General features: G+C 51.1%; 1 protein-coding gene across 2 annotated transcripts in view; it reads right to left on the bottom strand.

Annotated features, from left to right (window-relative positions):
* LOC147122456 (netrin-G1-like) overlaps positions 1-24,101 on the bottom strand; it is a 78,664-nt gene that overhangs the window by 833 nt on the left and 53,730 nt on the right. Inside the window, exons 2-6 of one of the 2 annotated variants that reach the window (XM_085983616.1) lie at positions 21,551-22,194; positions 11,250-11,422; positions 10,167-10,193; positions 2,500-2,667; positions 1,118-1,252 (exon numbers count right to left, since the gene is read on the bottom strand). In XM_085983616.1, coding sequence (XP_085839742.1) covers positions 1,118-1,252; positions 2,500-2,667; positions 10,167-10,193; positions 11,250-11,422; positions 21,551-22,194 — 1,147 coding nt within the window. The remainder of the gene's footprint in view (positions 1-1,117; positions 1,253-2,499; positions 2,668-10,166; positions 10,194-11,249; positions 11,423-21,550; positions 22,195-24,101) is intronic. The other variant, XM_085983615.1, reaches the window with a different exon arrangement.

Raw genomic sequence — 24,101 nt, 5'->3', positions numbered from 1 at the left:
CAGCCCGGATTGTAAAAGGGAACACGAAGAGGCGAGGAAAGAAGTGAAGAAACAATTAGGAAAGAGGAACTCCAAATTTTCACAATATCAAAAGCAACAGTAAAGTATTCTCCAGACACATAAATAATTTCAATATCGATAAGAGTGCTGTAGATTCTATTTAACAACAACTTGCATTTATATAACGCCTTTAACATAGTAAAACGTCCTAAGGTGCTTCACAGGAGCGTAAATAAGAGAAAACTTGGCGCGGAGCCACATAAGGAGCCAATGTAGCTCAGCGAGCACAGGGGGGATGTGTGAATGGGAATAAATTAATGATTAAATACATAAGGTGAGACTGAGGATTAAAGTCTGTGTCCAATTATTGTGGCCAATTCTGGGCACCACACTTTAGGAAGGGTGTCAGGGCCTTGGAGAGGGTGCAGAGGAGATTTACTAGAATGGTGCCAGGGATGAGGGACTTCAGTTATGTGGAGAGACTGGAGAAGCTGGGATTGTTCTCCTTAGAGCAGAGAAGGTTAAGGGGAGATTTGATAGAGGTGTTTAAAATTATGATGAGTTTTGATCGAGTAAATAAGGAGCAACTGTTTCCAGTGGCAGGAGGGTCGGTAACCAGAGGACACAGAGTGAAGGGAATTGGCAAAAGAACCAGAGGGAGATGAGGAGAATGTTTTTACAGTGAGTTGTTGTGATCTGGAATGCGCTGCCTGAAAGGGCGGTGGAAGCAGATTCAATAGTAACTTTCAAAAGGGAATTGGAGAAATCCTTGAAAAGGGAAGCAAGGAAAGATTTACAGGGCTCTGGGGAAAGAGTACGGAGCGGGACTAATTGGAGAGCTCTTTCAAAGAGCCGGCACGGGCGCGATGGGCCGAATGGCCTCCTCCTGTGCTGTGTGATTCTATGAAACGTCCCTCACTGAACTCCAGACCTCCCTTTGCGAGGAGCTGTGCCACTAATTGTGTGGCGGGTGATGGGAGGGTCCAGGAGGGTTCACTCACTAAAAGCCTCTGTGATTCCCCCCACGGTATCTCTGCTATCGGATACTCTGCTGACCCTGACACACAGAAGCCAGGGCGGAGTGAGGGGAGGGGCTGGTGCTGGAACGGTTACTTACCTCGACAGCCCCTGTGCCAGTAATATCCAGGCAGGCACTTGTCACACTTGGGCCCTGTTGCCCCCTCCTTACAGTCACAATATCCCATGTCATTACAGCGATGGTGGAGCGAGCCATCAGGGTGACACTTACAGTCTGCAGAAACAAGACAACACACACACTGCACACGGCTGTTCCCCATAAAACACATCGACACAACCTCAGCCACAGGAATGAGTGCGAGCCGGGACAAGGGAGGGTCAGACTCTGGGGGTGAAACAAGTCTCCAACACTTTACAAACAGCTTCAATCCCCCACACACTGACTGCACACGGCCCGTGTTCCACTCCCTGGGGCCACAGCACAGAATTAACACAGGTTAACAAGGCCCGAAAAAGCAAACCAAGCACTGGGTTCATCACTAGAGGGCAGAATTCACAAGCACAGCAGTGATGTTAAACTTGTATCGAACCTTGGTTAGACCGCACTTGGAGCACTCTGCACAGTTCTGGTCTCCATATTATAAAAAGGATATAATTAACACAGGTTAACAAGGCCCAAAAAAGCAAACCAAGCAGGGAGGGAACGGTTATATCATCAAAACACAGGGCTTTCGATTCACCGCAACAAAGCAAGGACCAGGCCTCATCGCTGCGGAAAGCCTGGACCAGGCCTCATTGCTAGGGAAAGGTTGGACCAGGCCTTGTCGCAAGGGAAAGCCTGGTCCAGGCCTCATCACTAGGGAAAGGCTAGACCAGGCCTCATCACTAGGGAAAGGTTGGACCAGGCCTCACCACTAGGGAAAGACTGGACCAGGCCTCATCACTAGGGAAAGGTTGGACGAGGCCTCATCACTAGGGAAAGGTTGGACCAGGCCTCATCGCTAGGGAAAGCCTGGACCAGGCCTCATCGCTAGGGAAAGGTTGGGTTGGGGCCTAGTTGCTAGGGAAAGGTTGGACCAGGCCTCATCGCTAGGGAAAGACTGGACCAGGCCTCATCGCTAGGGAAAGGTTGGACCAGGCCTCGTTACTAGGGAAAGGCTGGACCAGGCCTCATCGCTAGGGAAAGGCTGGACCAGGCCTCATCGCTAGGGAAAGGCTGGACCAGGCCTCATCGCTAGGGAAAGGTTGGACCAGGCCTCATCGCTAGGGAAAGACTGGACCAGGCCTCATCACTAGGGAAAGGCTGGACCAGGCCTCATCGCTAGGGAAAGGCTGGACCAGGCCTCATCGCTAGGGAAAGGCTGGGTTGGGGCCTAGTCACTGGGGAAAGGGGAGCTGATTTCCGACACCCTTTTGCTCAGCCCTATCGAAGGTATTTTCTTTGTTTCTTTATCTTGTTTCGGGCTGAAAGCAGAAGGGTGAAGGAAGCAGGCGAGAGCGGAGATTGTAACAGGAACTGACCGAGGCAAACGTTGTGGTGGTCCAGCTGTGCTGAAGGGTTTCGGTGGAAGCCCAGCCGGCATAACTGGCAGTGTCGCCCTCTAGTGTTGTGCTTACAGCTCACGCAAATGGCGGTGGAGAGCAGCTCGAGGTAACTGCACCGGTTCGAGTGGCCAAAGCATTCGCAGTCTTGCAAGGAAAAGACAGAGAGTGTAGACGGCACGTAGACAGGACGTAGACGGGTCGCAGACTGCGAGAGGGTCACATGCTGCAGGAATGAGAGGTGGGGAGGAAATGGCTGGAATGGGAGGGAGGGAACACTGAGGCTTTTAGCAGTGAGGGGAGAACATCAGACTCACGGCTAGTTACGGTTTGCAGTGAATCAGGCAGATGGCAATGGATGGTCCCAATCCCGGGTTTATAGACTCCTGTGCCGGGTTTTATACAGTACTGCCAAGTTAGGGGCCTTTCAGCCGTGGCTCAGTGGGCAGCATTCTCGCCTCGGAGTCAGAAGGTCGTGGGTTCAAGTCCCACTCCAGAGACTCGAGCCCATAATCCAGACCAACACTAATGCAGTACTGAGGGAGTGCTGCACTGTCGGAAGGGCAGTACTGAGGGAGCGCTGCACTGTTGGAGGGGCAGTACTGAGGGAGTGCTGCACTGTCGGAGGGGCAGTACTGAGGGAGTGCTGCACGGTCGGAGGGGCAGTACTGAGGGAGTGCTGCACTGTCAGAGGGGCAGTACTGAGGGAGTGCTGCACTGTCGTAGGGGCAGTACTGAGGGAGCGCCGCACTGTCGGAGGGGCAGTACTGAGGGAGCACTGCACTGTCGGAGAGTCAGTACTGAGGGAGCGCTGCACTGTCAGAGGGGCAGTACTGAGGGAGCGCTGCACTGTCGGAGAGTCAGTACTGAGGGAGCACTGCACTGTCGGGGGGGCAGTACTGAGGGTGTGCCGCACTGTCGGAGGGGCAGTACTGAGGGAGCGCTGCACTGTCGGAGGGGCAGTACTGAGGGAGTGCTGCACTGTCAGAGGAGCAGTACTGAGGGAGTGCCGCACTGTCGGAGGGGAAGTACTGAGGGAGTGCTGCACTGTCGGAGGGGCAGTACTGAGGGAGTGCTGCACTGTCGGAGGGGCAGTACTGAGGGAGCGCTGCACTGTCAGAGCGTCAGTACTGAGGGAGCACTGCATTGTCGGAGGGGCAGTACTGAGGGAGTGCTGCGCCGTCGTAGGAGCAGTACGGAGGTAGTGCTGCACTGTCGGAGGGGCAGTACTGAGGGAGCGCTGCACTGTCAGAGGGTGAGTACTGAGGGAGCACTGCATTGTCGGAGGAGCAGTACTGAGGGAGTGCTGCGCTGTCGGAGGAGCAGTTCTGAGGGAGTGCTGCACTGTCGGAGGGGCAGTACTGAGGGAGAGCTGCTCTGTCGGAGGGGTAGTACTGAGGGAGTGCTGCACTGTCGGAGCGGCAGTACTGAGGGAGCGCTGCACTGTCGGAGGGGCAGTACTGAGGGCGAGCTTCTCTGTCGGATGGGCAGTACTGAGGGAGAGCTTCTCTGTCGGAGGGGCAGTACTGAGGGAGCGCTGAACTGTCAAAGGGTCAGTACTGAGGGAGCACTGCATTGTCGGAAGAGCAGTACTGAGGGAGTGCTGCGCTGTCGGAGGAGCAGTACGGAGGTAGTGCTGCACTGTCGGAGGGGCAGCACTGATGGAGAGCTGCTCTGTCGGAGGGGCAGTACTGAGGGTATGCTGCACTGTAGGAGCGGCAGTATTGAGGGAGTGCTGCACTCTCGGAGGGGCAGTTCTGAGGGAGTGCTGCACTGTCGGAGGGGCAGTACTGAGGGAGAGCTTCTCTGTCGGAGGGGCAGTACTGAGGGAGCGCTGCACTGTCGGAGGGGCAGTACTGAGGGAGTGCTGCACTGTCGGAGGGGCAGTACTGAGCGTGTGCCGCACTGTCGGAGGGGCAGTACTGAGGGAGTGCTGCACTGTCGGTGTTGCTGGACTGCCTGTGTTGCAACTCGAAGTGGATCGTTCACTAATTAACGGGAATCTGGTCCGCGGAGCCGATGATTTAATGGGGTGAGGCCGGTGACAGGATGTTATTATGGGATTTCGGTACATTCGAGTAGGTTGAGGGTTTGAAAGGCAAACTGTGTAATGCAGGATGTGACTGAGTCTCCCTGTTATTATTCAGCGCGATTCAATCCAGCACCAACACGCTCAGTAATTCAGCAAAAAATGGAGATTCATCGTCATACATTCGAACTAGTTTATCTTTAGTTAACTTTGTGTCGGTGATGAAGGTTTGAGGGTCTGTTTCTTCCTGTAGGTTCTGGCTGTCCCTGGTCAGGAAAGGGGCAGGTTTGGGGTCAAAGTGTAATGTTTCATAGATGCCCAGGGTGCCCTTGTCCCGGTCAGTGTGGGGAGTTATGGTCACTCCCGGTCAGTATGGGAAGTTACGGTCACTCCCGGTCAGTATGAGGAGTTACGGTCACTCCTGGTCAGTATGGGGAGTTATGGTCACTCCCGGTCAGTGTGGGGAGTTATGGTCACTCCCAGTCAGTATGGCGAGTTATGGTCACTCCCGGTCAGTATGGCGAGTTATTGTCACTCCCGGTCAGTGTGGGGAGTTATGGTAACTCCCGGTCAGTGTAGGGAGTTATGGTCACTCCCAGTCAGTGTGGGGAGTTATGGTCACTCCCGGTCAGTATGGGGAGTTATGGTCACTCCCGGTCAGTATGGGGAGTTATAGTCACTCCCGGTCAGTGTGGGGAGTTGCGGTCACTCCCGGTCAGTGTGGGGAGTTACGGTCACTCCCGGTCAGTGTGGGGAGTTATGGTCACTCCCGGTCAGTATGGGGTGTTATGGTCACTCCCAGTCAGTATGAGGAGTTATGGTCACTCCCGGTCAGTGTGGGGAGTTATGTCCACTCCTGGTCAGTATGGGGTGTTGTGGTCACTCCCGGTCAGTATGGGAAGTTACGGTCACTCCCGGTCAGTATGAGGAGTTACGGTCACTCCTGGTCAGTATGGGGAGTTATGGTCACTCCCGGTCAGTGTGGGGAGTTATGGTCACTCCCAGTCAGTATGGCGAGTTATGGTCACTCCCGGTCAGTATGGCGAGTTATTGTCACTCCCGGTCAGTGTGGGGAGTTATGGTCACTCCCGGTCAGTGTGGGGAGTTATGGTAACTCCCGGTCAGTGTAGGGAGTTATGGTCACTCCCAGTCAGTGTGGGGAGTTATGGTCACTCCCGGTCAGTATGGGGAGTTATGGTCACTCCCGGTCAGTATGGGGAGTTATAGTCACTCCCGGTCAGTGTGGGGAGTTGCGGTCACTCCCGGTCAGTGTGGGGAGTTACGGTCACTCCCGGTCAGTGTGGGGAGTTATGGTCACTCCCGGTCAGTATGGGGTGTTATGGTCACTCCCAGTCAGTATGAGGAGTTATGGTCACTCCCGGTCAGTGTGGGGAGTTATGGTCACTCCTGGTCAGTATGGGGTGTTGTGGTCACTCCCGGTAAGTATGGGGAGTTACGGTCACTCCTGGTCAGTGTGGGGAGATACGGTCACTCCCGGTCGGTGTGGGGAGTTATGGTCACTCCCGGTCAGTATGGGGAGTTATGGTCACTCCCAGTCAGTGTGGGGCGTTATGGTCACTCCCGGTCAGTGTGGGGAGTTATGGTCACTCCCGGTCAGTGTGGGGAGTTATGGTCATTCCCGGTCAGTATAGGGAGTTATGGTCACTCTGCTCCCGGTCAGTGTGGGGAGTTACGGTCACTCCCGGTCAGTATGGGGAGTTATGGTCACTCCCGGTCAGTGTGGGGAGTTATGGTCACTCCCGGTCTGTGTGGGGAGTTATGGTCACTCCCGGTCAGTGTGGGGCGTTATGGTCACTCCTGGTCAGTGTGGGGAGTTATGGTCACTCCCGGTCAGTATGGGGAGTTACGGTGACTCCCGGTCAGTGTGGGGAGTTATGGTCACTCCCGCTCAGTGTGGGGAGTTATGGTCACTCCCAGTCAGTATGGCGAGTTATGGTCACTCCCAGTCAGTATGAGGAGTTATGGTCACTCCCGGTCAGTGTGGGGAGTTATGTCCACTCCTGGTCAGTATGGGGTGTTGTGGTCACTCCCGGTCAGTATGGGAAGTTACGGTCACTCCCGGTCAGTATGAGGAGTTACGGTCACTCCCGGTCAGTGTGGGGAGTTATGGTCACTCCCGGTCAGTATGGGGTGTTATGGTCACTCCCAGTCAGTATGAGGAGTTATGGTCACTCCCGGTCAGTGTGGGGAGTTATGTCCACTCCTGGTCAGTATGGGGTGTTGTGGTCACTCCCGGTCAGTATGGGAAGTTACGGTCACTCCCGGTCAGTATGAGGAGTTACGGTCACTCCTGGTCAGTATGGGGAGTTATGGTCACTCCCGGTCAGTGTGGGGAGTTATGGTCACTCCCAGTCAGTATGGCGAGTTATGGTCACTCCCGGTCAGTATGGCGAGTTATTGTCACTCCCGGTCAGTGTGGGGAGTTATGGTCACTCCCGGTCAGTGTGGGGAGTTATGGTAACTCCCGGTCAGTGTAGGGAGTTATGGTCACTCCCAGTCAGTGTGGGGAGTTATGGTCACTCCCGGTCAGTATGGGGAGTTATGGTCACTCCCGGTCAGTATGGGGAGTTATAGTCACTCCCGGTCAGTGTGGGGAGTTGCGGTCACTCCCGGTCAGTGTGGGGAGTTACGGTCACTCCCGGTCAGTGTGGGGAGTTATGGTCACTCCCGGTCAGTATGGGGTGTTATGGTCACTCCCAGTCAGTATGAGGAGTTATGGTCACTCCCGGTCAGTGTGGGGAGTTATGGTCACTCCTGGTCAGTATGGGGTGTTGTGGTCACTCCCGGTAAGTATGGGGAGTTACGGTCATTCCTGGTCAGTGTGGGGAGATACGGTCACTCCCGGTCGGTGTGGGGAGTTATGGTCACTCCCGGTCAGTATGGGGAGTTATGGTCACTCCCAGTCAGTGTGGGGCGTTATGGTCACTCCCGGTCAGTGTGGGGAGTTATGGTCACTCCCGGTCAGTGTGGGGAGTTATGGTCATTCCCGGTCAGTATAGGGAGTTATGGTCACTCTGCTCCCGGTCAGTGTGGGGAGTTACGGTCACTCCCGGTCAGTATGGGGAGTTATGGTCACTCCCGGTCAGTGTGGGGAGTTATGGTCACTCCCGGTCTGTGTGGGGAGTTATGGTCACTCCCGGTCAGTGTGGGGCGTTATGGTCACTCCTGGTCAGTGTGGGGAGTTATGGTCACTCCCGGTCAGTATGGGGAGTTACGGTGACTCCCGGTCAGTGTGGGGAGTTATGGTCACTCCCGCTCAGTGTGGGGAGTTATGGTCACTCCCGGTCAGTGTGGGGAGTTATGGTGACTCCCGGTCAGTATGGGGAGTTATGATCACTCTTGGTCAGTATGGGGAGTTATTGTCACTCCCGGTCAGTATGGGGAGTTATGGTCACTCCCGGTCAGTGTGGGGTGTTATGGTCACTCCCGGTCAGTGTGGGGAGGTATGGTCATTCACGGTCAGTGTGGGGAGTTATGGTCACTCCCGGTCAGTGTGGGGAGTTATGGTCACTCCCAGTTAGTGTGGGGAGTTATGGTCACTCCCAGTCAGTGTGGGGAGTTATGGTCACTCCCGGTCAGTGTGTGGAGTTATGGTCACTCCCGGTCAGTATTGGGAGTTATGGTCACTCCCGGTCAGTGTGGGGAGTTATGGTCATTCCCGGTCAGTGTGGGGAGTTATGGTCACTCCCGGTCAGTATGGGGAGTTACGGTAACTCCCGGTCAGTGTGGGGAGTTACGGTCACTCACGGTCAGTATGGGGAGTTATGGTCACTCCCGGTCAGTATGGGGAGTTATGGTCATTCCCGGTCAGTGTGGGGAGTTATGGTCACTCCCAGTCAGTGTGGAGAGTTACATTCACTCCCGGTCAGTGTGGGGAGTTATGGTCACTCCTGGTCAGTATGGGGAGTTATGGTCACACCCGGTCAGTATGGGGAGTTATGGTCACTCCCGGTCAGCGTGGGGAGTTATGGTCACTCCCAGTCAGTGTGGGGAGTTACATTCACTCCCGGTCAGTGTGGGGAGTTATGGTCACTCCCGGTCAGTGTGGGGAGTTATGGTCACTCTGCTCCCGGTCAGTGTGGGGCTGGTTTGGGGGTTTAATGTGATGGATGGTTTGGAATGACATGGACAGCATGCGAAGAGTTAAATAAATGGGAACGAGTTGATGCAAAATCCGGGAACAAAGGGGAATAGATTGAGGCCGAGACACTCACCCAGCTCCCATTCCTGTATCTGGGATAACGGGATTACAACAAGTCCCCATTGATCTCGGGCTCAGCAACCAAACGGCTTTCTACAAATATTCCCTCCACTTCCCACTGAATGTTCTCACTGAGACAGATTTAAGAAGCACTTTCCTCTCAGCTAAGATGTGCATCGTAAATATTACAACTTCCCTGCTTCGTATCTGCTGCACCGCTCGAGGAGATTATACTTTACTCCATAGATACAGGAACAAGCAGACTCCTGATCCTAGCCCCTGCTCACTCTCAGACCCTGCTCACACTCAGCCCCTGCTCACACTCAGACCCTGCTCACACTCAGCCCCTGCTCACACTCAGACCCTGCTCACACTCGGACCCTGCTCACACCTACACCTGCTCACACTCAGACCCTGCTCACACCTACACCTGCTCACACTCAGACCCTGCTCACACTCAGACCCTGCTCACACCTACACCTGCTCAGACCTACACATGTTCACACTCAGAACCTGCTCACATCTACACCTGCTCACACTCAGGCCCTGCTCACTCCTACACCTACTCACACCTACCCCTGCTCACACTCAGACCCTGCTGACACCTACACCTGCTCACACTCAGACCCTGCTCACACCTACACCTGCTCACACTCAGACCCTGCTCACACCTACACCTGCTCACACTCAGACCCTGTGCACACCTACAGCTGCTCACACCTAAACCTGCTCACACTCAGACCCTGCTCACATCTACAGCTGTTCACACTCAGACCCTGATCACACCTACACCTGCTCACACCTACACCTGCTCACACTCAGACCCTGCTCACACCTACACCGACTCACACTCAGACCCTGCTCACACCTACACCTGTTCACACCTATAACTGCTCACACCTACACCTGCTCACACTCAGCCCCTGCTCACACTCAGACCCTGCTCACACCTACACCTGTTCACACTCAGACCCTGCTCACACCTACACCTGCTCATACTCAGCCCGTTCACACCTACACCTGTTCACACTCAGCCCGTTCACACCTACATCTGTTCACACTCAATCCCTGTTCATGCCTACACCTGTTCACACTCAGCCCCTGTTCACACCTACACCTGCTCATACTCAGCCCGTTCACACCTACACCAGTTCACACTCAGCCCTTGTTCACACTCAGCCCCTGTTCACACTCAGCCCCTGTTCACACCTACACCTGCTCACACTCAGCCCCTGCTCACACCTACACCTGCTCACACTCAGCCCCTGCTCACACCTACACCTGTTCCTCGGTCAGTGAGAGATGAGGGAGGTTTGAGGGGAAGGGTTTGTTCCAGATACTGAAATGGGCTCTGGGTCAGCAGGTCACAGGTCAGAGAGCGTAGGTCCTACTTACGGCCACTCGCGACGGTGTCAGGGAGGCCTGGAGAGGGAAACAGAAACAAAGAGAATTAGAGAGACGTCTGATTAACAATCTGTCTCCATAAACACACTAATCCAACCCATCACATGGAGTGTTGATGAGATGGACCTCACTCAAACTCAGGAACAATGAAGTGATGGGGATTGGCGGGCTGCATCCTCTGAGCACTCACACCAGCCCTGGGTCACACCAGCTAGAGTTGCTAAAGAGCTGACGGAAGGTGAGCCTGAGGTTAGTCCGTGGCTCCGTTCCCACTCCGTGTGATTAGTGTGTAAGTCCGCAGGGTTAATAGGTAAGGGTGTCAGTCATCACACAGACCCCTCGCTCACTGCCCAGTCCTGTCATCTGGAATGCGCTGCCTGAAAGGGCGGTGGAAGCAGATTCAATAGGAACTTTCAAAAGGGAATTGGACAAATACTGGAAGGAAATATTTGCAGGGCTGTGGGGAAAGAGCAGGGAGTGGGACTAATTGGAGAGCTTGTCCCTCTCTTTCTTTATTTACTTCTCTTACTTTCTGTCTCTTTCTTACTTACTTTCTCTCTCTCTCCTACCCTCTTTCTATCTCCCTGTTTTTTCTCACTTTCTGTTTCTTGTTTCTTTACCTTCTCTTTCACTCTTTCCTTATCTTTCTTTCTGTTTCTCTTTTTCACTCTCCCCCTCACTTTCCCTCTCTCCTTCTGCCCTCACTCTCCTCCCTCTATCTCTCTCCCTCACTCGTTCTCCCCCTCCCCCTCTCTCTCCCCCCCTCTCTCTCCCCCTCCCCCCCTCTCTTTCTCCCCCTCTCCCCCTCTCTCTCTCCCCCTCTCCCCTCTCTCTCTCTCTCCCCCTCTCTCTCCCCCCCTCTCCCTCTCTCAGTGGGCTGTGGGCTCGGACTCTGTTCCTCTTCCCTGGATCTGGACAATCTCCCACTGGGATCTCTTTCCACATTAACACAATCACAACCATCCATTGGGTTGTATTTTGGAGTCGATGCGTTGCGGGGAGTTGGGCTGAGAATGAAATCTGAAGCAATCTTGCGCCGGCACTGGGCCTGGCCGGGAAGCTCGGGTTACTCACACACATTGACCGTCCCTTTGGGGATTGGGAGGTACGAGCCCGCTCTCCACGCTCTGCCTTGAAAGCCTTTCTTGCATCTCCCGCAGTCCGGCCCCGTCGTGTTGTGCTCGCACTCGCAACTCAGCTTCCCCTTCTCCAAGATACAGTTGTTGGCGTGAAGATTGCACTTACACCTGGCAAAAAACAAGGGCAGCTGCTTTCAAATGGGCTGAGCAGCTGGGTTAGACTCGGGACTCTCCGCTCCGGGACTCCGCTCTCCCTTTCCCAGCTCAGCTCTCCCGACACCAACACTTTTCTGACACTTATTGCATTTCAAACTGTTCCAGGCCCCTCAGAGCAAGAGCTTGCATTGATAGAGCGCCTCTCACCCTCAGCACATCCCACAAAAGCACCTCATTGGCTGTAAAGCGCTTTGGGACGTCCTGCGGTCGTGAGAGGTGCTATAGAAATGCAAGTTCATTCTCACTTAACAACAACACCTGCAACAACAACTTATATTTATATAGTGCCTTTAATGAGTAAAACCTCTCAAGGTGCTTCACAGGAGCGGAAATCAGACAAACTGACCCCGAGCCCCATAAGGAGATATTAGGACAGGTGACCAAAGGCTGGGTCAAAGAGGGAGGTTTTAAGGAGCATCTTAAAGGACGAGAGAGAGGCGGAGAGGTTTAGGGAGGGAATTCCAGAGCTTAGGGCCCAGGCAGCTGAAGACACGGCCGCCAATGGTGGAGCGAAGGGAGTGGGGGATGGACAAGAGGCCAGAATTGGAGGATCATATCCCTTGATTCCCTTAATGTTCAAAAATCTGTCGATCTCTGTCTTGAATATACTCAACGACTGAGCCTCCACAGCCCTCTGGGGTAGAGAATTCCAAAGATTCACCACCCTCTGAGTGAAGGAATTTCTCCTCATCTCAGTCCTAAATGGCCGACCCCTTATTCTGAGACTGTGACCCCTGGTTCTAGACTCCCCAGCCAGGGGAAACATCCTCCCTGCATCTACCCTGTAAGAATTTTTATGTTTCAATGAAATCCCCTCTCATTCTTGTAAACTCTATAGAATATAGGCCTAGTCTATTCAATCTCTCCTCATAGGACAATCCCCCCATCCCAGGAACCAGTCTGGTGAACCTTCGCTGCACTCCCTCTATGGCAAGTATATCCTTCCTTCGGTAAGGAGACCAAAACTGTCCACAATACTCCAGGTGTGGTCTCACCAGACCCTATATAATTGCAGTAAGACGTCTTTACTCTTATACTCAAATCCTCTTGTAATAAAGGCCAACATACCACTTGCTTTCCTAATAGCTTGGTGTACCTGCATGTTAACTTTCAGTGATTCGTGTACAAGGACACCCAGGTCCCTCTGAACACCAACATTTCCCAATCTCTCATCATTTAAAAAATACTCTGCTTTTCTATTTTTCCTGCCAAAGTGGATAACTTTACATTTCTCCACTTTGCCATGTTCTTGCCCACTCACTCTAACAGATTTGTCAAACATCATTTCCCTTTCATGAATCCGTGTTGACTCTGCCCAATCCTATTATTATTTTCTAACTGTCCTGTTACCACGTCCTTAATAATAGATTCTAGCAATTTCTCTACTACTGATGTCAGGCTAACTGGTCTGTAGTTCCCCATTTTCTCTCTCCCTCCTTTCTTAAATAGTGGGGTTACATTTGCTACCTTCCAATCCGCGGGAACCGTTCTAGAATCTGGAATTTGGAAAATGACAACCAATGCATTCACGATCTCTATAGCCACTTCCTTCAAAACCTCAGGATGTAGGCCATCAGGTTCAGTGGATTTAAGAACATAAGAACATAAGAAATAGGAGCAGGAGTAGGCCAATCGGCCCCTCGATCCTGCTCCGCCATTCAATAAGATCATGGCTGATCCGATCCTAACCGCCAATCCACTATCACAGAACCATCTCCTGATTCTAACAGAATTAGACACACGAAATTGGAGCAGGATCAGGCTACACGGCCCCTGGGCCCGCTCCGCTACCCACAGGGCCATGACCGATCCGAACCTAGACTCATGTCCAAATTCCTGCCTGCTCCCCGTAACCCTTAATTCCCTTTACTTCTAGGAAACTGTCTATTTCTGTTTTAAATTTATGTAATGATGTAGCTTCTACAGCTTTTTGGGGCAGCATATTCCATGGACCTACCACCCTCTGAGTGAAGTAGTTCCTCCTCATCTCAGTTTTGAAAGAGCAGCCCCTTATTCTAAGACTATGCCCCCTAGTTCTAGTTTCACCCATCATCGGGAACATCTTCCCCGCATCCACCCGATCCAACCCCTTCACAATCTTATATGTTTCAATAAGATCGCCTCTCATTCTTCTGAACTCCAATGAGTAGAGTCCCAATCTACTCAACCTCTCCTCATATGTCCATCCCCTCATCCCCGGGATTAACCGAGTGAACCTTCGTTGTAATGACTCGAGAGCAAGTATGTCCTTTCTTAAGTATGGACACCAAAACTGTACGCAGTATTCCAGGTGCAGTCTCGCCAATACCTTGTACAACTGAAGCAATACCTCCCTATTTTTATATTCTATCCCCCTAGCAATGAAAGCCAACATTCCATTGGCCTTCTTAATCACTTGCTGCACCTGCATACTAACCTTTTGAGTTTCGTGCACCAGGACCCCCAGATCCCTTTGTACTTCAGTACTTTCCAGTTTCTTGCCATTAAGATAATAACTTGCTCTATGATTTTTCCTGCCAAAGTGCATAACCTCACACTTTCCAGTATTGTATTCCATCTGCCAAATCTCTGCCCACTTACTTAGCCTGTCGATGTCCCCTTGCAGGTTTTTTATGTCCTCCTCACTCACTACTTTCCCTCCCATCTTAGTATCATCTGCAAACTTTGATATGTTACACTCGGTCCCCTCCTCCAAATCGTTAATATAGATTGTAAAGAGTTGGGGACCCAGCACTGACCCCTGCGGAACACCACTAGTTACTGATTGCCAGTCTGAGAATGAACCATTTATCCCAACTCGCTGCCTTCTGTTAGATAGCCAATCCTCTATCCATGCCAGAATATTACCCCCAATCCCATGATTTTTTATCTTAAGCAATAATCTTTTGTGTGGCACCTTGTCAAATGCCTTTTGGAAGTCTAAATACACTACGTCCCTGGTTGCCCTTTATCCACCCTATACGTTACTTCCTCAAAGAACTCCAGCAAATTTGTCAAAAATGACTTCCCCTTCATAAAACCATGCTGACTTTGTCCTATTAAATTATGATTATCCAAATGTCCTGTTACTGTCTCCTTAATAATGGATTCCAAAATTTTACCTACCACAGATGTTAGGCTAACCGGTCTATAGTATCCAGCCTTCTGTCTACTGCCCTTTTTAAATAAGGGTGTTACATTCGCAGTTTTCCAGTCTGCCGTGACCTTTGCCGAGTCCAGGGAGTTTTGGAAAATTATTACCAATGCATCCACAATCCCTACCGCCACTTCCCTCAAGACCCTAGGATGTAAGCCATCAGGTCCAGGTGATTTATCCGCCTTGAGTCCCATTATTTTACCGAGTACCACTTCCTTAGTGATTTTGATCGTGTTTAGCTCCTCCCCCCCTTTAGCCCCCTGTTTGTCCAGTGTTGGGATATTCTTAGTGTCTTCTACTGTAAAGACTGATGTAAAATATTCATTCAGTGTTTTTGCCATCTCCATATTTCCCACCATTAATTTCCCGGTCTCATCCTCTAAGGGACCAACATTTACTTTAGCCACCCTTTTTCTTTTTATATAACTAATAAAAACTCTTACTATCTGTTTTTATATTTTTTGCTAATTTACTTTCATAATCTATCTTCCCTTTCTTAATCAATCTTTTTGTTATTTTTTGCTGTCTTTTTAAGTTTTCCCAATCCTCTATCCTCCCACTAGATTTGGCTACCTTATATGCCCTTGTTTTTAGTCGAATACTATCCTTAATTTCTTTACTTAGCCACGGATGGCTGTCTTTTCTTTTACACCCTTTTCTTCTCAGTGGAATATATATTTTTTGGAAGTTGTAAAATAACTCCTTAAATGTACACCACTGATCATGTATCGTCTTACCCTTTAATCTATTTTCCCAATACACTCTACTCAATTCCGCTCTCATACCTTCATAGTCTCCTTTATTCAAGCTTAGCACGCTTGTTTGAGATCCAACCTTCTCACCCTCTAATTGAATATGGAATTCAACCATGTTATGGTCACTCATTCCAAGGGGATCCTTTACTAGGACATTTTTAATTAATCCTGTCTCGTTACACAGGACCAGATGTAAGGCTGCTTGCCCCCTGATCGGTTCAGTTACATACTGCTCAAGAAACCCATCCCTAATACACTCAATGAACTCTTCCTCAAGGCAGCCCTGCCCAATTTGATTTGTCCAATTAATATGAAAGTTAAAATCCCCCATAATTATAGATGTTCCCTTATTACAAACCTCAACTATTTCCTGATTGATACTCCGTCCAACAGAGTTGCCACTGTTCGGAGGCCTATAGACTACACCCACTAGTGTTTTTTTCCCCTTATTATTCCTTACCTCCACCCAAACTGTTTCATTATCCTGATCTTTTGACCCAATATCATTTCTCTGTATTACAGTGATTCCTTCCTTTATTAACATAGCCACCCCACCTCCCCTTCTTTCCCGCCTGTCCATCCTGATCGTTAAATAACCTGGTATGTTTAATTCCCAGGCATTGTCACCCTGCAGCCATGTTTCTGTAATGGCCACAAGATCATACCCATATGTAGTTATTTGTGCCATTAACTCGTCTATTTTGTTACGAATGCTACGTGCATTCAGATAGAGAACTTTGAAATATGTTTTGTGACACTTAGTTCCTGCTTTTGCCCTTTTTATTACTTTACCTTTTACTCCATACCTTCTGCCCCTTCCTGACACGCTCTGGTTTTTAATTTCCCCACTGCTACCTAAGTCTATGACCTTCTCTGTTGTCATTTTTATTATTTGCTCTCTAGGAACCTCCCCCCCACTAGTTAGTTTAAAGCCCTCTCTACAGCCCTAGTTATATGATCCGCCAGGACTCTAGTCCCAGCACTGGCCAAGTGAAGCCCGTCCCAACGGAACAGCTCCCTCCTGCCCCAGTACTGGTGCCAGTGTCCCAGGAAGCAAAACCCATTTCTCCCACACCAGTCTTTGAGCCACGCATTTAACTCTCTAATTTTATTTGTCCTAGCCAAATTCGCTTGTGGCTCAGGTAATAATCCAGAGATTATTACCCTTGTGGTTCTGCTTTTTAATTTGGCCCCTAGCTGCTCAAACTCCCTCAGCAGAACCTCCTTCCTTGTCCAATCTATGTCGTTGGTACCAACATGGACCACGACAACTGGATCCTCCCCCTCCCACTCCAAGTTTCTCTCCAGTCCAGAGGAGATGTCCTTAACCCTGGCACCGGGCAGGCAACACAGCCTTCGGGACTCTCGCTCTTGGCTGCAAAGAACTCCATCTATCCCCCTAACGATACTATCCCCTACCACTACAACATTTCTTTTAACTCCCCCCACTTGAATGGCCCCCTGCTCCACGGTGCTGTGGTCAGGTTGCTCATCCTCCCCGCAGTCCCTGTTCCCATCCTCACAGGGAGTAAGAGCCTCGAACCTGTTGGACAAGTGCAAGGGCTGCGGCTCCTCCAACACTACCTCCTGGATCCCCGTACCTGCCTCACTTCTAGTCACACCATCCTGACCCTGGCCACGGACTACATCTGAATTAATTAATCTAATTGGTGTGAATACCTCGTGATACACAGAGTCCAGGTAACTCTCCCCCTCCCTGATGTGTCTCAGTGTTTAAAGCTCGGACTCCAGCTCTTCAACACAGAGCCGGAGTTCCTCGAGCAGCCAACACTTACTGCAAATGTGATCACTGTGAGCATCAATGGTGTCCACCAGCTCCCACATATTGCAGCAGCAACACATCACCTGATCTCCCATTCTACGTAATTAATTAAATTTATTAATATTATTCTTAAATACCCTCTGCCCCGATTCTAGATGGTGAATATCACACCTTAGAAACTATAAACCAAAGAGATTTAAGCTTAAAAAGGGAGAAATACTTACCAACCAATCACTTACCCGCTTTCTGGTGACGTCACACTTGGATTACTTTTTACCTCTCTCCTTCCCTCCGAGTTCCCAGACTGGAGACTGGTACACCTTACCTGGTCTCTGGGACTTTTATAGCCTTTATCGGCTTTTAATCCCATTAATTTCTCCAGCACTATTTTTTTCCTAGTACTAATTTCTTTCAGTTCCTCATTCTCGCTGGACCCTTGGTTCCCCACTATTTCCAGAAAGTTTTTTGTGTCTCCTTCTGTGAAGACAGACACAAAGGGGTAGATTTTCCCGAAGCTGTCGGGAAGAAGGCGGGACTACAACTTTCAGGTTTTAGACCCGCCTACATCGACGTCCAGCCAATCCGTGCGAATTTCCCTTGATTGACCTTGTTGAGCCCGCCCAGCCAATTAAGGGCCACCCGGCAACAGGTGACGTCACAGACTTGACAGCTGAAATATCAGTGTTTCACAGCTGTTTGAAGCTGCCAAACACTGACAGTCTGAGTTCTAACATGAGTCCTTCTGCACAGACTCAGTTAGAACTCTCAGCAGCACTCAAAGCTGAAGGCTGTCACATTTCACAGATCGCAGCCATTCAGCTTTAAGTGCTGGCTGAGTGATGGACTCCCGATGCCTACAGGAAGAAAGGCTGTTAAGGTAAGTACAGGTAAGTAAAAGTTCTTTACATACTTTAGACACACCAAACACACTTACCTTTGCACTCATGCACCCATCACTCACCTGAACACCAACATCGCGACCCCTCCAACTCCTTCAACCCGACGGCCCGCCTGCTCTAACCTGGCGTGGTTTGGAGCCATCGGGAATCCCACACGACACCCCTCAAAATAGGGATTAGGCTAAAAACTGCCTGTTAACTACCTGTTAACAGGCAGTTAATTGGCACTAATCCCTTCCCGCCTGGGGTCAACGGGTCCCACTGCGGGGCGGGTACCCGCCGCCTCTGAAACTTGCGTGGAGCGGGGTTTTGGGCAGGATGGTGTCAGGACCCCCGAATTTGGGATTTTCCCCCCAACACGCCTGAAACCCCCTGACGGCTCCAGGAAAATCGACCCCAAAGTATTTGTTTAATTTCTCTTCCATTTCCTTATTCCCCATTATAATTTCTCCTGTCTCAGCCTGTAAGGGACCCACATTTACTTTCACTAATCTTTTTCTTTTTACATACCTGTAGCTTTTACAGTCTGTTTTTATATCTCTCACTAGTTTAATCTCATATTCTATTTTCATTTTCTTTATCAATTTCTTGGTCCTCCTTTGCTGAATTCTAAAATCCTCCCAATCCTCACACTTACTACTCTTTTTGACAACATGAAAAGCCTCTTCCTTTGATCTAATCCTAACTTTAACTTCTCTTGTTAGCCATGGTGGGACCACTTTTCCTGTGGGGTTTTTGTGCATTAAAGGAATGTATATTTGTTGTAAATTATGTATTAATTCTGTAAATACTAGCCATTGCTTGTCTACCGTCATGCCTTTTAATGTAGTTTCCCAATTGACCTTAGCCAACTCGCCCCTCATACCGACGTACTTCACCGTGAGCTACAGGTTCCGATCAGGTGAATGAGCAACATTCAGTGAGAGAATGAGTGGTTTACACAACAAATTACTCTCCTTTCCCACACTAATCTCCAGGAAACGGGAGAGTAAAACTGACAGAAGCGGATATCAGTGATTCAGGATATAAAGAGGAAGCACAGGCTGAGATTTGGGATCAGTGGGATAGATTCGCTGATCTACTTTACTCCTGGACAATCCTACAATCCAAAAGATGAAAGGGTGGATTTTAACCCCGCCCCACACAGCGGGAACTCTGTCCCGGGCTCCTCCACTCTCCCGATCACAAACTCCTCAACCTCGGACCCTGGGAGTGAATCCCACAGCCTCACCACTCTCTGTGTGAAGACGTTTCTCCTGCCCTCTCTCCTCAATCTCTCACATTTAATCTTTCTCTGGCCCCTCATTCTAAGGAAGAATGACCTTACATTTCTACAGAGCATTTCACCACCTCAGGACGGCCCAAAGCGCTTCACAGCCAATGAAGTACTTCTGAAGTGTGCTCACTGTTGTAATGTTGGAAACGCAGCAGCCAATTTGTGCACAGCAAGATCCCACAAACAGCAATGTTTCCGTCCCTAAACCTCTCTACCTCTCTCTCCCCCTTTGAGACGCTGCTAAAAACCTCCCTCTTTGACCCAGCTTTTGGTCACCTGTCCTAATATCTCCTTCTGTGTCTCGGTGTCAAAGTTCGCTCTGATTTACGCTCCTGTGAAGCACCATGGGATGTTTTACTATGTTAAAGGTGCTATATAAATGCAGCTTGCTGTTGTTCAGTAAATGCGGTTTGGAACGGCCCAAAATGCTGTGACGGTCTCTGTGCCGTGAAGCGTGAGAACGCTGGTCTCGGTGACTCTGTGCTAACAGCATCGAGCCGCTGTTTAACTCACTGCGAAGGTGAAGCTTCACAATCCGCAGATTGTACCTTGCACAGTCAGCAAGTTGGCAGTTCTGGGCACTGTTTGCTAAACTAAGCAGAAACCCAGAGAGTTCCTTGGAGTCACATTAACAGCAGCGTAAACATTTCACTGCTCCTGTTCTCCAATTAGTGTCTGAAGATTCTCCGCGACTAAAAGCTGGAGCGAGTCTCCCAGAAGCTGAGTGTAGAATAATGAGGGAATGGCTCCGAGCCCCGGAGATTGTGTGATGGGTGAATGGGAACTCACTGACCCAGACTGAATATAGATTGAACACGAAGGGAGCGTTCAGTCAGAATAATTCATCAAATCAGGAAGGGCTTTGATAGATTAAATAGGGAGAAACTGTTTCCAGTGGCAGGAGGGTCGGTAACCAGAGGACACAGAGTGAAGGGAATTGGCAAAAGAACCAGAGGGGAGATGAGGAGAATGTTTTTACAGCGAGTTGTTGTGATCTGGAATGTGCTGCCTGAAAGGGCGGTGGAAGCAGATTCAATAGGAACTTTCAAAAGGGAATTGGAGAAATACTTGGAGGGGAAGATTTGCAGGGCTGTGGGGAAAGAGCAGGGAGTGGGACTAATTGGAGAGCTCTTTCAAAGAACCGGGCACAGGCACGATGGGCCGAATGGCCTCCTCCTGTGCTGTCTGATTCTCTGACTCCCTGAATCCTGATGAGACTGGAGGTCGGCAGTGTTGAGAGTAAAGGGACAGATTCTGCTCGCTCCGTGCTGCTCGATTGGCTGAACACTGAGCAGGAAATCGCTGCCTCATCACCAGCCAGCCAGCAGGACTCTGAAAGCTCGCTAACGAGCCCATCCCCAGGGGCAGGGGGAGCTGTCACAGTGCTGGTCTGTGCACACTGTCACTGAGCCATTCAGGGAAGCTTTCACACCCCACACAGGGGCAGCTGACGGTGCCGAGTGGGCCGGGGGAGGGATCCCGATCTATCGCTGGAAAACCTCCCCAGTTACCGAGCGCCCACATCAGCGACTCGGAGCAGAAGTGGTGAGGAGCTCTCACCCTCCGGGAATCTCCGATAGAGTGAGAGCCACTCCAAATGTTACACCGGATAGTGTGTCCCCCAGATGTTGGCCCTGTGACTGTCCCTAGGATGTTGGCCCTGTGAGTGTCCCCAGATGTTGGACTGACACGGCGCCCCCTCGGTGTGAAATGAGTGTTCAGTGACTCTGGCCAGAAGCGGTGAGGAGCTCTCACCCTCCGGGAATCTCCGATAGACTGAGAGCCACTCCAGATGTTAGACCCGATAGAGTGTCCTCCAGGTGTTGGACCTGATAGAATGCCCTCCAGATGTTGGCCCTGATAGAGAGTCCCCCAGATGTTGGCCCTGATAGAGTGTCCTCCAGATGTTGCCCCGATAGAGTGCCCTCCAGATGTTGGCCCCGATAGAGTGTCCCCCAGATGTTGGCCCTGATAGAATGCCCCCCAGATGTTGGCCCTGAGAGAGTGCCCTCCAGATGTTGGCCCTGATAGAGTGGCCCCCAGATGTTGGCCCTGAGAGAGTGCCCTCCAGATGTTGGCCCTGATAGAGTGTCCCCAGATGTTGGCCCTGATAGAGTGCCCTCCAGATATTGACCCTGTGAGTGCCCCCCAGATGTTGGACTGACACGGCGCCCACTCGGTGTGAAATGAGGGTTCAGTGACTCTGGCCAGAAGGGGCGAGGAGCTCTCACCGCCCGCGAATGTCCAGGTTGGAGATGGCATAGAAGTATTTGGAGAGGTTGTGCTGGTCAACACTGGTGGCCCCAGTGGCCGGCCAGAGCAGTCTGACCCGCAGGTCGGTCAGGGTAAAGAAGTCCCTCAGGTCCTTGGTGGTGTCCAGCTGGCCGTACAGCGAGGCCATGTCGTGGAGACGGGGCCCCCCGAACAGGGCGAAACGCTCCTGGATCTCGAAGCGAACCATCTTGTCCCTCTTCCACACGTAGCCCCTGGAGTACTCCTCCGTGCAGATGATGTCCAGCACCGAGGCTGGGCTCAGATCCCGGGCCGTTCTCGGCTCCATCCCGAAGGAGGTGAGGCAGTCGGCCGCATAGAACTGGTAGGGCTGCCACGTCCGGCCGTGGTCCAGAGATTTCTCCAGGACCATCTGCTCCGGCCGGCCCGACTCGAAGGTGATGACGATGTCCTCGGTCAGCTCGATGCTCTTGCCCCAGGACAGAGTGATGTTGATCAGGAGGGGCTCGGGGAAACTCCTCCAGGAGACACTTTGCCAAAAGGTGTTGGGAATCCGCCCCTCGTCATCCAGCATCAGCTCGGGCGGGTGTGCGAGCTCGGGCGTGTGAGCGTCACACTCATTGTTGCACATGTACGGGTTCTCCTGGAAACGGAGATGGGAACAACACGGGTTAGATACAGAGTAAAGCTCCCTCTACACTGTCCCATCAAACACTCCCAGGGCAGGTACAGCACGGGTTAGATACAGAGTAAAGCTCCCTCTACACTGTCCCATCAAACAGTCCCAGGGCAGCTACAGCACGGGTTAGATACAGAGTAAAGCTCCCTCTACACTGTCCCATCAAACACTCCCAGGGCAGGTACAGCACGGGTTAGATACAGAGTAAAGCTCCCTCTACACTGTCCCATCAAACACTCCTGGGGCAGGTACAGCACGGGTTAGATACAGAGTAAAGCTCCCTCTACACTGTCCCATCAAACACTCCCAGTGCAGGTACAGCACGGGTTGGATACAGAGTAAAGCTCCCTCTACACTCTCCCATCAAACACTCCCAGGGCAGGTACAGCACGGGTTAGATACAGAGTAAAGCTCCCTCTACACTGTCCCATCAAACACTCCCAGGGCAGGTACAGCACGGGTTAGATACAGAGTAAAGCTCCCTCTACACTGTCCCATCAAACAGTCCCAGGGCAGCTACAGCACGGGTTAGATACAGAGTAAAGCTCCCTCTACACTGTCCCATCAAACACTCCCAGGGCAGGTACAGCACGGGTTAGATACAGAGTAAAGCTCCCTCTACACTGTCCCATCAAACACTCCTGGGGCAGGTACAGCACGGGTTAGATACAGAGTAAAGCTCCCTCTACACTGTCCCATCAAACACTCCCAGTGCAGGTACAGCACGGGTTGGATACAGAGTAAAGCTCCCTCTACACTCTCCCATCAAACACTCCCAGGGCAGGTACAGCACGGGTTAGATACAGAGTAAAGCTCGCTCTACACTGTCCCATCAAACACTCCCAGGGCAGGAACAGTACGTGTTAGATACAGAGTAAAGCTCCCTCTACACTGTCCCATCAAACACTCCCGGGGCAGGTACAGCACAGGTTAGATACAGAGTAAAGCTCCCTCTACACTGTCCCATCAAACACTCCCAGGGCAGGTACAGCACAGGTTAGATACAGAGTAAAGCTCGCTCTACACTGTCCCATCAAACACTCCCAGGGCAGGTACAGCACGGGTTAGATACAGAGTAAAGCTCCCTCTACACTGTCCCATCAAACACTCCCAGGGCAGGAACAGCACAGGTTAGATACAGAGTAAAGCTCGCTCTACACTGTCCCATCAAACACTCCCAGGGCAGGTACAGCACAGGTTAGATACAGAGTAAAGCTCGCTCTACACTGTCCCATCAAACACTCCCGGGGCAGGTACAGCACAGGTTAGATACAGAGTAAAGCTCGCTCTACACTGTCCCATCAAACACTCCCAGGGCAGGAACAGCACAGGTTAGATACAGAGTAAAGCTCGCTCTACACTGTCCCATCAAACACTCCCAGGGCAGGTACAGCACAGGTTAGATACAGAGTAAAGCTCGCTCTACACTGTCCCATCAAACACTCCCGGGGCAGGTACAGCACAGGTTAGATACAGAGTAAAGCTCCCTCTACACTGTCCCATCAAACACACCCAGGGCAGGCACAGCATGGGTTCGATACAGATTAAAGCTCCCTCCACACTCTCTTGGAATCTAGGAATATCCACGCACTGCACTTTTCTCAGGAATGTCTTAATAAAACTGTACGCGCTCCATCGCACTGCACTGTGTGCTGGACAGTTAGACAGCTGAGTAATTATGTCGCTGTAGTGTCGAAGAATGATGTTAGCTGTCTAACTAAAAATAGCTTCACGCCACTGCAATATTTTGAGAAATGAATTATAAAACTGGACAGGATTTGGAAACAACTGCAAGTATCTTAACTCATCCTCCTGTGGGAGAGATTCCCCATCACTGGGAGAGATTCCCCGTCACTGGGAGAGATGCCCCG

Source organism: Somniosus microcephalus, chromosome 3 (genome assembly GCF_052327205.1).
Source record: "Somniosus microcephalus isolate GS21.2 chromosome 3, FLI_Smic_1.0, whole genome shotgun sequence".
NCBI lineage: Eukaryota > Metazoa > Chordata > Chondrichthyes > Squaliformes > Somniosidae > Somniosus > Somniosus microcephalus.
This window is presented reverse-complemented; position numbering and strand designations above follow the sequence as displayed.